This window comes from Hyalella azteca, unplaced genomic scaffold (assembly GCF_000764305.2).
Source record: "Hyalella azteca isolate HAZT.00-mixed unplaced genomic scaffold, Hazt_2.0.2 contig8570, whole genome shotgun sequence".
Lineage (NCBI taxonomy): Eukaryota > Metazoa > Arthropoda > Malacostraca > Amphipoda > Hyalellidae > Hyalella > Hyalella azteca.
In genome coordinates this window covers 104,659-119,663 of record NW_025938659.1, presented here as the reverse complement: position 1 = coordinate 119,663, position 15,005 = coordinate 104,659, and the positions used below count along the sequence as shown (strand labels likewise).

General features: G+C 36.5%; 1 protein-coding gene across 3 annotated transcripts in view; it reads right to left on the bottom strand.

Moving 5' to 3' along the window:
• The window catches only part of LOC108676613 (stromal interaction molecule 1), a 41,293-nt gene extending 38,866 nt beyond the window's left edge, over positions 1–2,427 (bottom strand). For all 3 annotated transcript variants that reach the window (XM_018164721.2, XM_018164724.2, XM_018164722.2), the window contains exon 1: positions 2,192–2,427. In XM_018164721.2, the coding sequence (XP_018020210.1) occupies positions 2,192–2,336 (145 nt within the window). In that variant the 5' untranslated portion in view covers positions 2,337–2,427. The remainder of the gene's footprint in view (positions 1–2,191) is intronic.
• Positions 2,428–15,005: the final 12,578 nt, after the last annotated feature.

Sequence of the window (15,005 nt, the reverse complement as noted above, 5' to 3'; positions counted from 1 at the left end):
TTAAAACCATATGATATTCTATTATAATCTATAAACAATTATATTTAGGCTTCACTAAGTGTATTCCTTAAAACATAATAGGGACAAATCAATTTTATACATGAGTAAGTACATATTTATTATATATTTATACGTGTGCAATTAACGACCAGAGAATTAGTTGATTTAAATTATCAAGGAGTCGGACAATTCTTCAGAAGACGTTGGTAGATCAAAAGGCATATATCAGGAAGTAGTTTTAGTTTATTAACAACGTTTCGAATGTAACAAACATTCATTTTCAAGTTACAAAGAGCATTAAATATTGAAATTCTGGTGGAAATACAGTAAGTACATAATATATGTAAATAGGATACTATAGTAAAATTTTGAATAAGAAAATCACTCTGAAAACCATTTCAAAGTTCAGAAAAACATTTTGTGGACTACATCGGACACTTTGGATCAACAACCAAGACACCGAGACGCTGTCTCATTAGCTACCTCCAACCCGGAGGGCAAGGGAACCACACGCGTCAATCTCACAACCAGACCGTCACTCGCTTTGTGCTGAAGGAACCCACCAGCATTGTCATCAAGCAGTGGCCTGACATCAATCGACCGAAGATGGCTAGCCTCATCGTCTCTACAAATTGGACGCCTGCTACCTCTTTCTTAACTATATTATATATATATATATATATATAATATAATTCATAAGACATGCCTTTCAATCTATCAATTTCATTTGAAAAATTGTTTGACTTTGACAATTTATTTAAACAAATTCTCTGTTTATTAATTGCATGTGTATAAGATGGACTACATTTCCAATCCTGAAGTAGTCTACTAGAATTTCATTTCCTAAATATGTATATGTATATATTTGTGAATCAAAACTTTAGCACCTCATTTTTGCCATTTTATTCTATTTATAAATATAATTTTATATAATATAATCTATTTTCTAATTGCTGCTATATGCTACATTTATATCAAGAAGCAGCATTTATAAATCAATAACTGGAATGTGTATCTATCAATAATTAATAAATATCAATAATAAGAGATTACTTGTAAATTTGTTTTCAATATGGGGTCAAGAGCCAGTCTGTAGAGTATGGCCTTTTAGCTCGAGATATTGGCGTCTTTTGAAGGACTTTTATTTGCCACCTCGACCTAAAATTGGCGTCCGCATGCTGTCCTTGCCGTCCACTCGCTGCAAACAATGGCGTCCACCGTCCGATTAGATGGTGCCTTGGTGTCTTTTGGGCAGAATAATGGCGTCCTCGACCTATGTTGTGCCATACTCTACAGACTGGGTCAAGAGTTCTGATATGACTGAGAAGGATAATTAAATAACTTCTAATTATATCAATATAATTCATAGTTGTAAACGTGATTACATCATAACTTATTAGTTACTATTTGATTAGTAAATTCTGATCTTACGTCAAAAATTGTCAATCAAACGATCAGGCATTGTTGAAAATGAAAGCAATGAAGACAAATTATTGCTGTTTCAAATGATTAGCGCAACAAATAAAAGTTCACTTGGTACTAATAAAATATTCTCTTCAACTTCTAACTAACAATTATTGTCCATTTCAACATTCAACCAACATATTTTCTCTTTGGTAAATTGTATATGCTGAATTATTTTCAATCTGCCAAGTCAACGTGGTAACATAAGTTTTTAACTAAAATTGTACTTATTATTCATGTATACATCATAATACATGTTACATGTATCATTGACTCATTGTCCCTACAAAGAATTTGCAATTTGAGACTTGAGTCATTGATGATTGATTGAATTGATTGACAGAAATTTCTTCGGAATTTCATAAGTTGATATAATAGATTTAAAATGTGTTAATTCCGAAATTTGGATGGCAAGGCAAAATTTTGTGTGCTGTTTCTTGTAAAAAAAAACGGTATAGACTATAGAGTATAGAGTGGACTTAAATACTAATTCCCTCCCTTGGCCCTCCCAATTTTTTGGAATTTCACTAAACTCGGAACTTCGGAAGAAAAACGAGGTATTGGTAATTGGTATTTGGTATTCATTATAAATATCAGCTACAGTAATAATTGTTTCAGTAAACCTTCAAGATATTACAGCAAGCAAAGGGTCGCATGACCAATTAGATTTCATTTGTAAGCAGAAAAAAATCAACACCCTGATTTTAGATCAAATTCGCGAAGTTACCTTGATCGCCAGTAGCAGTGACTGTTAACAAGCTTTCTTCCTCCACATTTTCGTTAACACCGATAAACTCACAGTAAATGCAAACGCAAATAATGAGTACAAGTATAGTTCTAACGAAATGCATATTAAAATCTAAATATTTCATTTAAATAGATGTTGCAACAGTAACAAACGGGCCACGAAAACAGATGAACAAACAGCGTCACATCACCGTACCCACACTCTCACTTCTCTGTTACAACTACTTCACTGGACTGGGCGAATTGACTTTTAATGGAAAAGCTTGCCCTAAAAGTGTATAATAAATAACTTAACTATTCCAATGATAACAATTATATCCTGATATACCAGCAGGTACATTCAACACTTTTTTCAATTAATTTCACGAATTATGATTTTCTTCATTCATAGCATCAGTATTTTCTTCTGATTGGTATTATCATTTCTATCGGAAATACCATGAACCGACAGGCCTACGGCGAAATAAACACTGAAACCACTATATATATTTGACTCATCTATATTTTAACCGTATTAAGACAACATAAAACCATGATTCTGCAATTTTAATTCAGGTTTTACTTATGATTAGGAAATCTGAGATGAATGTTACAATGTCGCAATTCAAGCACAATGATTCCCGCTAGCGCTGAAAGTGAACACGACAATACGATACCAATTTATATTAAAGATTTCAACCATAATTTACTAATATTAATCAATAATAACTGACCACAATAGCTTCTAAAAGCTAAGTAAAAACTCATAGTTCGACATAGGGGTAAACAGACCCCAAATATTCTAGATCTTGTGTTTACTAGTGAAGAATCAATGATAGAAGAGCTTCGCCACGAGGCTCCGTTGGGCAAAAACCATCGCCAATCATTGTTTTTCAATATTAAGTGTTGTGCAGAAAAGACGCTTCGGAAGCGTGAACGTTTGAACTTTGCGAAAGGCGACTATGATATACCGTTCTGGCCGGCCCATTGACAGTATTCTTTCAAAAAACCTTGAACGAAAGAACTTTGCCGTCCGACTGGAAAGAAGCTCAAGTAACACCATTTTTCAAAAAAGGCGACAAAAGCAGCCCCGGCAACTATCGCCCTAACGTTGCCGGGGCGATAGTTGCCGGTTGTTGTGAGGTTGTAAGCTAATGTATACATTAAACAAGTGTTGTTTGTAAGCTAATGGAATCTGTTGTGAGGGATAGGATTATCCACCACTTGAATGCTCACCATCTCATATCAGATTGACAACATGGTTTTATTGCCGGCAGATCCTGCACCACTAACTTATAATCTACTTTTAGATCTATGAACAAGGCACGAAAAGGAAAAGAATCGGCGACAGGCCACATCAGGCCTACACTTTCAGCGCCGACATCACTATGTTATGTTATGTTATGTTATGTTATGTTATGTTATAAGCTCCAACATGAACATCGAGTTTTTTTATAGTATTTTTGTGAGCTCCAACTAAACAAGGTGCATTAACATATTAATCGTATCTATGCAAAGTTTTGAATCACAGGTTGTGAATTGGCTGCATTGACACTAAATAATAACATGGCATGAATAGTATTTATTCAGCGAAAAATTAGGGTCGCTCCCGTAGACAACAAATTAGATGTTTATCCCAGCCCTGGAGCAAGCACCCTTCTTCTTTTCCAAACCCTCTGATCTCAATTAACCCACCATCTTTCACGCGGTATCTCCAGTGGTAGAATTTTTTCTATACCTTCACATGACTCCAGTCCTAATAAACTCTGGCTACGAACGCACACATCATGCCCTACAATCTTTCGACCACACTGCACAAATTTTCACACCAACAGACACCTGTCAGCTGACCCCCTGCGATGCAGTGAAGCGGCCTGGATCTACACTACCGGTCCCCACCTCACAGACACGAACCTACCGTAGACTCTACTCAACTCACCGAGGCCATTCTTCCTACTCTTATCGACTTAGCATTCACACTATTCACTTTACTCCAGCTAGTATGCTTTCTTTTGAGTTTGAAGTTGAGTGTGGTTCTAAAGGTAATGGAATACTGTATGAACTACTAAACATATCAGGTAAGCTATTGAGAGCTGAGAGGGCTTTGAAGTTCGCACTCGTGTACCGGCTCCCGCTGGGTATAATATAACCGTGAGGATGTTGGAATTTTATGACTGGCGGTACTTGTTGTGGAGAATTCAGAAGATACGAGAAAAGTGGATTTGACATGTACTGACTGTTGTGAGTCAACAAATTTTGGAACGGCACTCTTGCAGGTGCTGATGTTTTGTGGTGTCTAGATGCAGTTTTAATCTCAGAAAGAAGAGGGGGAAAATAAGTAGGATTTTTCCTAATTAGATAATCTAGTGGTTTTAAAGTCCTAAAATTAGCGGTTTGCAATTCCAACTCCGGATTAACATAAGATGGCGACGATTTTTCTCCCCTGTCTGTAGTCGGGGCAGAAGAGAAGACGTCTTTCGGCTCCGGGAGTCTAATAGTTGCTGGCGCGTCGGTGTAGGCGATATTTTCGGTTCCTATTGAAGTTGCAGTGGTTAGTCCTGTTATGAATCCTCCTAATGGAGTAGGTATTACCTCACCGTCAACAATGGGGGGCTTCTGTGAAAGGATTATCTCGTACTCAACAGGACTCTTCGTGGTTTTGTCTTGAAACTTGACTCGGAAACCAGTCTGCTCGTGATTTCTCCGAGCGTCATCTTCGAGGGCTGGATGAACCCGGTGCAGGATATCATAATGATGCTTTTTGGGTGTATTTTTCGGCTCCAACGTCGTATAAATGGGAGGTTTGCTTAGGAGGGGAGGTAAGAAAGTTATGCGTGGCTTATTACGCAAATGAGAATGTGGAGTTGTTGAATAAATGTTTTGGATCTGGGGATGAAATCTTAATTTGCCACTTGGTGCCGCGAAATTTATCTCCGGTGAGTTTTTTTCTCTAAAAGCAAAGTCAGGAATCTTCGGCTTTGTGACGACTGAATCATCAAGTGGGACAGAATTATGTACATGCACATGTATGGCGAAATTTCGGTGAAATTCCGGTGAGTTTTCAGCAGCGGACGTTTTATTGGTCAAGTTAGACAACAAAAAAGTCTCTCCATTCACCAGTTCTGTCAACGGGAATGACACCAAAGTGTTATTAACCTCATCGATGAGTTCGATCTCGGTGGTGGTCGTCTGGACCGTTACCTCTGGTTCTGTACGCTCGGCATCAGGATTTGGAAATTGAGTTACAGTTTCGCTGCCATTATTATTTCCCTGCGATGTGAACATCGTTGGTGTGGTAGGCTTTGGTACAAAATTAGCCGCTGAGATCAATGGTGCTGACATGGATGGGGACCCATTGTTAAGCATCATCAACATTGTTTCGTCAGTTATAACGATGGTAGAATTTGTTAACCTCTGAACAAGAGCTTGCAGAATTTCAGGAGGCATAGCTGGCCTTCGTGTTGTTATGTCTTCAGTCAATTTTTCATTTCTTGCATCTGTGGTGTGGTTTAATTTCATGTTAAAGTTAATTTTTTCCAAAGCCATATCTAATTCATTCATTTCTGAAAATTCTGCATCAGCAGCACTATCAAATTTTTTGTTGAGACGTGACGAGGACGAATTAAACATTTTTCTGTAGCGGTAGGCCGTGGCCTGGCTGTCAACTGTCGAGTTATAGCGTCTATCGTCGAGTGCTAACGATATGCTGGGCCTCGCTGTTGAAGTCTGTTGTGATGGCACCATTATAGTTTGATCCAATGCCTTCACCAAAAGCGACTGCAGAAATAGAGAAGACATTATGTCAGTGGGAGAAAGTCTAGGCACTAAGGTCCCATCATGGTCAGAGTTTGCAGCCGCCAGTAAATCAGCCTTTGACGTCGGGTAAATCGAAGTCGAAGGTCGATGAGGAAATTTTTTCCTCGGACGATGTCCCGCATCGTGCAATCTCTCACGGGATGCGAACTCCTTTTGCGGACGATTTCGATTATATTTAGTAATTTCTTCCGCCGACACGTCAAGATCCGTGTTCTGGGAAAACTCCGGCATATTATGGAGATGTTTGTCATAAATAAAAACATTGTAATTTGGTTTGCTATTTCGGTACTCCTTACCACCGTTTTGTTTCCTTCTTTCTTGTCGATAATACCGCAAAACTTCGTGTATATCACCAAAATATTCATTGCTACTTGTAATGTTCTCAGGCACAAGTAAATCATCAAGCAGTAACAGGACGGTCGCAGGGCTAGTATGTGCCTTACCAGACGGCAGGATTCCGCTATTAGCTTTCTTTTCCGACTTAAAAATGTCATTAAATTTTTTTGTATATTCTAACTCAGAATTGTATTTATCGGCCATAGACTCGAAATATTCGTTATGTTTTCGTTTATATGGTTCCTTGATTTTGAGTTTGTAAATCTTCTTGTTTTCACTTTCTGGTCTAACAGGCAGCTCATGATCGTCGCCTCGGAAGTATATCGGGTCTTCCAGATCGTGAATAGAATCATCGGAATCTTCAGTGTTCACGACAAGGGATAAAGAATCTCTCCTTGAACCATGGTTTAGATTCAACGAAATTTCGCTGTGGTGATGATGATGTTGATGACCATTTACGTGGCTCGTCTTGCTGCCCTGACCCCCGTCCGTGGCATGATTCTTTGGAATAATTGCAAAATTATTATTTATTCAAATTATTTCATCAACAAATATTAGTTAAAACCATAAGTATTCGATCAATAATTGCCATTCCAATGTTGCATATATTAATGAAAGTAAGGATTACGGTATCTCTGTTGCGGAAAGTTTCAACAAACGTGTACATATTATAACAATAAAGAACTTAAGCGTCATTCATGATATTTTCAGAAAAATTATTCACTGTTTACTAATTTAAAACACCCTAAGTAATTTACGCTTGCATGAGGCTGGCAGTCGACGTTGGATTTCCAGTCGCAGGTGGCAATGCGGTCGTGAAAGAGCGTTCCTTTGGGGCAAACGAACGAGTACTGCACGCCGTTCTTGCACAGATGAAACACCTGCAAAACAGGGTCATTATTCCTGGGGAAGAATACGAAAATTTATGCATTCGCTTACCAACAGATAGAAAAAATTAATTCGCGATGAAAATGAAAATTATATTCAGGATACATATAAACGAACAGGTTTGGGAGACCGCACACCATTGGAAGTACAGTAGGTAACATGGGGCAGCGAGCCCACTGCGGGTCATGGGCCCATAGCGGGTTTCTCGCTAAGTATGGCAGATATTGGTCCGTGTTCTCTACCGCCGGTCGACAGTTTCACTGGGATGAAGTGTACGGATTTACGTTTTGCTAAGTGTTTGCGTTATTAAGTTATTTATGAATAACTGTTTTAGCCCAGATAAAAATTTTTTGCTGCTAAATGAAACTGTTTTTGATTACTGTAGAGTGTAGATGAAGCTTTTGAAATTATTGTGAATTATATTTTGAAAGTAATATTTATAGGGATAATTTTGAGATCAAGTTTAGACTATTAGCTTTTAGAATAAAATGTTAACACGATATAAATTGAAATGATACCTAGCGGGGCAACGGGCCCACGCGTGTCACGGGGCAAAGCGCCCATGGTGAAGTCTTGTGTTATACATCATTAGATTTGTCTCAATGACCTTTTCAAAACCATGACTAGCTTTTTGAATTACAAATTACACTTCATATTGCATGATTTTTTTATTTGCCGCCTCAAGGCAGCAGGTTTAGTTTCTAGTTATGCGTATATATATGACCCCTTATCGAGTTATTGACTCTTGCCTTGCCAAAAGTTGATTTCAGTCAACACCAATGAGCCAAAAGTTGATGAGTTTTTATGGTGTTGGCTGAAATCACGATTAGGTACGAATTCTCTGCACATGATATATCTGGATTATGGACGACACTGGAACGAAGTTTTTTTCTGATCAACTAAATATATTTTTTCTAGTCAAGGATAAATTTTTTCATGTCAAGGACGAATTTTTTATCGCAAGGATATATTTTTCAAGTCAAGGATATATATTTTTATGTCAATGAAATATTTTTCTTCGCGTCAGTGATAGATTTTTTAAGCCACGAGTATATTTTTTTCAAGTTAAGGATATGATTTTTTGAGTTGTTAATAAATGAACGAATGTCATATTTTTATTACATTTTTCTTATTTTTAACTGTAAAGTGTTGTTTTATCATTTTTAAACAAAAAATATGCAATTGTGGTAAAGGGACCAAGGGTCGGCGCCTTGCCCTAAGCCCGTGGGCCCATTTCGACACTTTTTACAAATATAGTGTTTCGTTACAAAAATTTAATAACTCTATAGGCGTCTAATTAACATCATACATCCCTCATTAGTTGTACCTTTAAACAAAACAAAGAACCACCGCGGATCAATTAAAACTTCATCAAAAAATTAGTTTAAAAGGGGGGGGGGCTCTGCCCCATGTTGCCCTATCATTAAAACATAGCAGGAACTCGCGATACCTGCCCTATCCAAATTGGACTAAAAATTGGACTGGCTTGACAATTTAATACAGGAATAACCCAATTAATTTTCGAACTTGTTATATGAGTTTAATCAGTGCACGTCGTAGGTTCGATGGAACTCAAAAAGTTGGCCTTTTCATTTTACAAGCCTCCATTTTCATTTGTAAGTTATATAATTGTGAAAGATTGTTTTAAACCTGCTAAAAACTGACGAGACAAATTAGAAATTTTTGTTCAAACGATACTTTTAAATTTTTCTTGGGTATAAATAATAGAAGAAAGTCACAGTTATTCGCTTCCAACATTCACCAAAATTTAGATTTTCTTCGGAAAAATTAAAGAACTTTTTTTTTTGCAGTCAGGATGATGCGACTCAATGACATTAATAATGTCTTCTACAGGTAAAAAAATTAATTTCCTGCAAACATTCAATATTGTTTGATATAACTTCGTTCAAGCATCGAAACAACGTAGCATCGCAGTGATTTCCCGCGCATCTCCAGCGCGCCTCTGATAGACGAGGTATCATCAGGACCAGAACGTTCATTGCATTTCGTGCCGGGCAGTGATGCCGAGAGGGGGCAGTGACATGAGTGACCGGCAGTGACGCCGTGAAGAAGATAGTGACTGTGAGTCAGACTCGGCTGACGTGACTTGCAAACTCTAAAATGAATTCATTTTTCGTGGTAGCATTAGATTCTTGATTGCGCCCGGTAGCGAATGTCGACTCTATTTTGGCGGTTGATATGGTATGGTATTTATGAGTGATTTTTTTTATGCAAGTCGTTACTGATCCGTATTTTTTCTAATTGATCGCGTGTTTAATTGACGTATCAAATAAACATAAATGAATGCGGTGCGTGTCATTTATATATATTTCATGTATGTGCTATTATTTTCTTTTGGAGGGGCTGGAGATGTCCTTCCTCTCCGACCCAACAATGATGACGAATTTTAATGTAATTCCTCAGCTTCTAAATTTCGATTTCATAATTTAGGTAAAAAAAGCTGGAAAACATGCTTAAAAAATTTAGATGCAGAGGAAAATCAATAGTCTCTAATCTGTTTAATATCTATATAATATTTAAACAATCTATTTATGTTTATAAATTATATATTTATACAATATATTTATATATATAATCTATATATTCATATAATCTATACATGTATAACTATATTTTTAGCACCGAATAGCTCCGGGTTCATCCCGGAGCTGCAGATATGTTTATCGAAAAGTCGTACCTGCTGTCGTGGCAATGATAGACTAAAGTGATGCAAGATTTCCCCATTAGTAAATCTGAAGTAAATTTTGCTGTTCTGGAGCAAATAAAGTACAAATCTTTCCATTTAACTCTCACTTGCGATGCTTCATGTTTCAACAGATTTAGTTCCATAATATATCCCCTTTGCTGTTCTGGAGCAAATAAAGTACAAATCTTTCCATTTAACTCTCACTTCGATGCTTCATGTTTCAACAGATTCAGATCCATAATTTATCCCGTAACGTTATAAGCATTGTTGAAACTCACATGATTAAATTCATTTACTGCGTCAGGTTTCAAATGAAGAAAGTTACAAACTTGCTCAAAGATATGATAAATTTCTGAATGTTGTCGCGTCGTTTGCGTCTGGCGCCGAAATAAAAAGCGATATTATAGATTGCGTATCCAGGATGCCACTGATAAGATGGTTCTGAATTTTATTTTTTGTGGTGGAGAAATGAAGCATTCAGAGAGATGGATTAAGTGTAATATTAATATAACGAGAAAATATTTCTCCGGATTTAAATCGTGGTTGAATAGGGTGCTTTGCTGAATAGAAGATCAAAAGAGTTTGATGAAAAATAATAATTTGACTTCATAAATGCAATTTAAAATGTGCAAAATTTTTTCAGATTCTATTATTATTTGTGAATTAATATACGAGATTTCTTATTAATTATTATAATTATTATATTATATTACAAATTAATTAAATTACTATATTATTAATTATTATCATTAACAAGATTAAGGGCTTCAGGATTGAAGGGATTCATCGTAACGGATAACTAAAATTGCACGGTTTATCGAGCCAGGACATGCCGAGCTAACCTGCTGCAACATCAATAACTAAACTCTACTGTTGATTATACGATTAGAAATGTAATAGTTCAGGAAAAAGGTATCGGGACAGATCATGGGCATCGATCTTAATGGTTCGTCTCAATAGGTAATAAAGTATTAATATAGTTGATGGTGCATAATTTTACGAACAGTAATAATATACGTTTAAAAATTACTTTTTAAAGACAACACTTCTAAAGAATCCAGTGTCTGCAATGTTAAAGATGTAAAATGAATTTCTCATTTTATTTTCGAATATTAAAAACATTAATTTTTCAATTTTTTAATATATAAAATTTTGTTTCAAAATTATTTATTCTGTCAATTGATTCATGCATTGCCTCCGACTTCACACAAGTGTGCAAAATTTCAGATCAATTGGACAGGTAAAAGTGTGTCAAATGTCAGTTATAACATTTGTAGCTGACAAAATTATTTTTCAATTTTTTTAATATTAAAAAAATGAATTTTTAAAATAATTTATTTTGTCATTTGATTCATGCATTGTCTCCAACTTTACGCGAGTGCACAAAATTTCAGATCGATAGGATAAGTAGAAGTGTGTCAAATTTTGATTATAAGATTTGTAGCAGACAGACAGACAGACAAACATGAAGTGAAGTTAAAGAGAAGTGTTGTAAACGACGTCACACTTTTCCTTACCATATGTATACATACAGTTTGGTAATTACGTAGAAATAAGATAGAGGTTGCACCACTTGTCAGCGACGTTTACACATTATAAGCAAATGAATGATGATTTTCACTCATTATATGATGCAATAAAGTCTGATGCAATGAAATACCCATTATTCACTGTGCTTTATCAGCATTGCTTGCATTGGTCACCACCACCACCGCTTATCATCACGCATTACTATCTAAAACATGTGATGTAATTCTTCGGAATTTTTCCGCCACTCAATAGCCGAAAGATGAAGCTAGTAGAACTGACAAACCTAAACCACTAAAGATTACTCATTGTTGATGTTGTGATGTTGATGTTGTGATGTTGATGTGATGATGTTGCTGTTGTGATGTTGATGTTGTGATGTTGATGTTGTGATGTTGATGTTGCGATGTTGATGTTGTTGATGTTGTGATGTTGATGTTGTGATGTTGATGTTGTGATGCTGATGTTGTGATGTTGATGTTGTGATGTTGGTGTTGATGTTGTGATATAGAACTCTTTAATGACTCATTCCAAAACATGCTAAAGTCAGGGCTCATTTCACGCCAGCCTTCCATATTATTATTTCTTCCAGAATCCTGATCTTCATTGTACGAGAACAATATAAATTTTGACTGAAAATTTATGCTTTATTACTAGTACAATTTGCAACAATTGTAAAGCATTAAAACATTAGACGCGAACTTGCCCGTCCACAGTGCTTGATCTCAAGGCAAGCAATTTTAACTGCAAGTAAATATTATTATTTAATATTCTAAATAATAAATTTACATAATGTGTTTGCGTTGCATAAGAAATGATATGGACTTCATGGAGTCCCTGGAGTACTTGAAGTGGATCGAACAAAATAACATGATTGGTGAGTCATCTCAGTGCCACATTTCCAGGCAATATCTAATGCATTTTAATCAATTGTCAGCTATAATAGAAATGATTGTGTAGCAGTATGTTCGTTCATTGAAGTACGCGTTTGGTTATCCTGACATCAGTAATAACTCTTAATAATAAGTCTAAAATATATCAGCACGCTTGTTTTCGTTCGGTCCTGTGGTGGAATGTAAAAGTTAATTTAAGTGGCAAGAACAAATGTCATTCAGTAAACGTGCACAACTCAATAATACTAAAATAATGATTGTTTCATTACTATGATGACCAGGCTCTAGATGTTGTTTGATTTATATCGGACATTGTTCAGGTAATAAAGTAACGGGATGAATCGCTCTGAATATTAAAAAGGGACAAATTTAGGTTTGGAAACTTTTCGGAAACAAAACACAATTCTATTTCTGTTTCCGGAACAATTGTCAATGCTGTGATTTTTTTATGCCGCAGATCATCCGCGGACAGGCGTGTGCAGGGCGTGGCTGGAGCGCTTCGCAAGTCTACGGATCCTCCCCTCCCTGGATCCCACTCGTCCCCACTCACGAACACCCCACCAGCAGTCGCACCTACCGACCACTCCATGGGGCCCATAAAAAAACAGCTGTGCACGTCTTAAACCTGCATGAACCCACAGCTGTGCACGTCTTAAACCTACATAATCCAACAGCTGTACACGTCTTGAGTTGTCTCCTAAGACCACGTCCACCTAAGACCACGTGATGACCACGGCCTCCTGACCGGCGAAAGACAGCCCTCGGTCAAGCACTCCTTTACCAGGGCGCTGCGGCTCTGATGTCAATGACTAATGCAAGCAATTACCTAAATTAACTTGTATGATAATTTAGGTTATTTAATGTCATTGGACTGGAAATTAAATATAAATTTTAATAAGATAGCCAGTCTATGTGATTCTAAATAAATCTACATTTTTCTTAATTCTATTTGCATGTTTTATTTTTCAATATATGTAAAATTTAGGCAATAATCGTCGAATACTTTGGAAATTTGTAGTAAGCTGTTCGCGTGTGCCGATGCCAGTCGTTCCTCCGCAACTTTTCCAAGCTGAAGAATCACAGCGAAAATATTTCCCCCTGTGTTCATCGTGGATGTACAGAGTGGTATGAACGTGAATACAAATGTGCAGTCAGCGCGCTGCGAGAACGAAATCAAATGTATGGATATATTTGGGCGTCATTGCTGACGCAGGGAATATCAAGCCACTTTATAATAAACGAAGAAACCGCTACTAGCAGTTCTTGGAACCGTGGCCCAAGTTAACGCTAGTTCGTGGGCTAGCCTAACGACTAAGCCCCTGTAAAAACCATGAGGCAATTTACAATAATGCTCATATCTTTCACTTCTGCATTCAAATAATATTATACGTATTATTATTATTATATTTTATAATCTGGTCTCCGAATCAAAATCTGATATCCCATCAGACAGATACAAATGTGTAGATTTGTTAGTTTAGTATCGCACATTTAAATAAATATGTAGCATTATTCAAATTCCAGACAATTTCCTGATGCTTTAAAACACCAAATATTCAGAGGGCACGCTATAGATATTATACAAGATATCCTAAATTAAGCATCACATCTGTAAGAATTATATCGATACATGAGAAGATTAACGGCATTATCGCAGGCTTGGAGCATTGATTCTTCCACTCCATTTTCAAATAAACGTCGTTGCAAAATGTTTTACTCATTGCCTTCCGGAAATTTACATTGTAGTAAAGCTGAGCCACTATACTTACTTTACAAGCTCAACAAATTGACGGAAGTTTCATTTCTCAAACAAAGCTCGCATTTGACTCGAATTTTCCTATTCGCATTAATAAGTTTAATGAAGAAAATTAGAAATAATTAAGGCCTTCGCTTCCCATGCTGAAATATATATTTTTAATATTAACATGTATTCACATGGTAATTCGAAGGACAGGGCAAACGAACCCACAACATAATTAAGTGGTCGTAAATCTTTTTATCTTGAATTTTGGTGGTCTTAATTACTATCGCTCGTACAGATGCACCTTCATTTAACGTTTATGTCCGACAATTGGTCAGCGCGGTTACGATAGGTAGGTTTGACCGGAGCCTGACTCACCATACTATGGTTGAACTAGTTCAACCATGCACCATACTATGACCGTGGCTTATCAGACACTTCTTCCGCAGTGACATGCATATGATAAATAGAAAGAACTCCACATGGTTCAACCATGGAACTCCACACCCACGATGCAGTGAATAACTCTTGTTTTTCTTGTGAAAAATGTCTGGAATTCAGCTTTTACCGAGCAGTACATGGATGATGAAAGTTCAACAAATAATGACCTATACACTAATTCGTTCAATGTGTAAAATTCCCAATGAACTTTTTGTAACGTGTATTTTTAAACACCATATCAAGAAAAATATCTTTTTTGATGTATCGCTGCTATATATAAGAAGCAATAATACCAAGGGCCCGACATCTGCGGCTTTTTACACTTTTTAAGATAAGATGGGAATCTTTTGATATCAAACATATCTATATACTAATTAGTCAAGCTTCAATTAATGTGAAAACGAAGTGCATGATAATTTGCTTATGTTTTTTGTGTGGTCAACAATGAGCAGCCTAATTATTATAA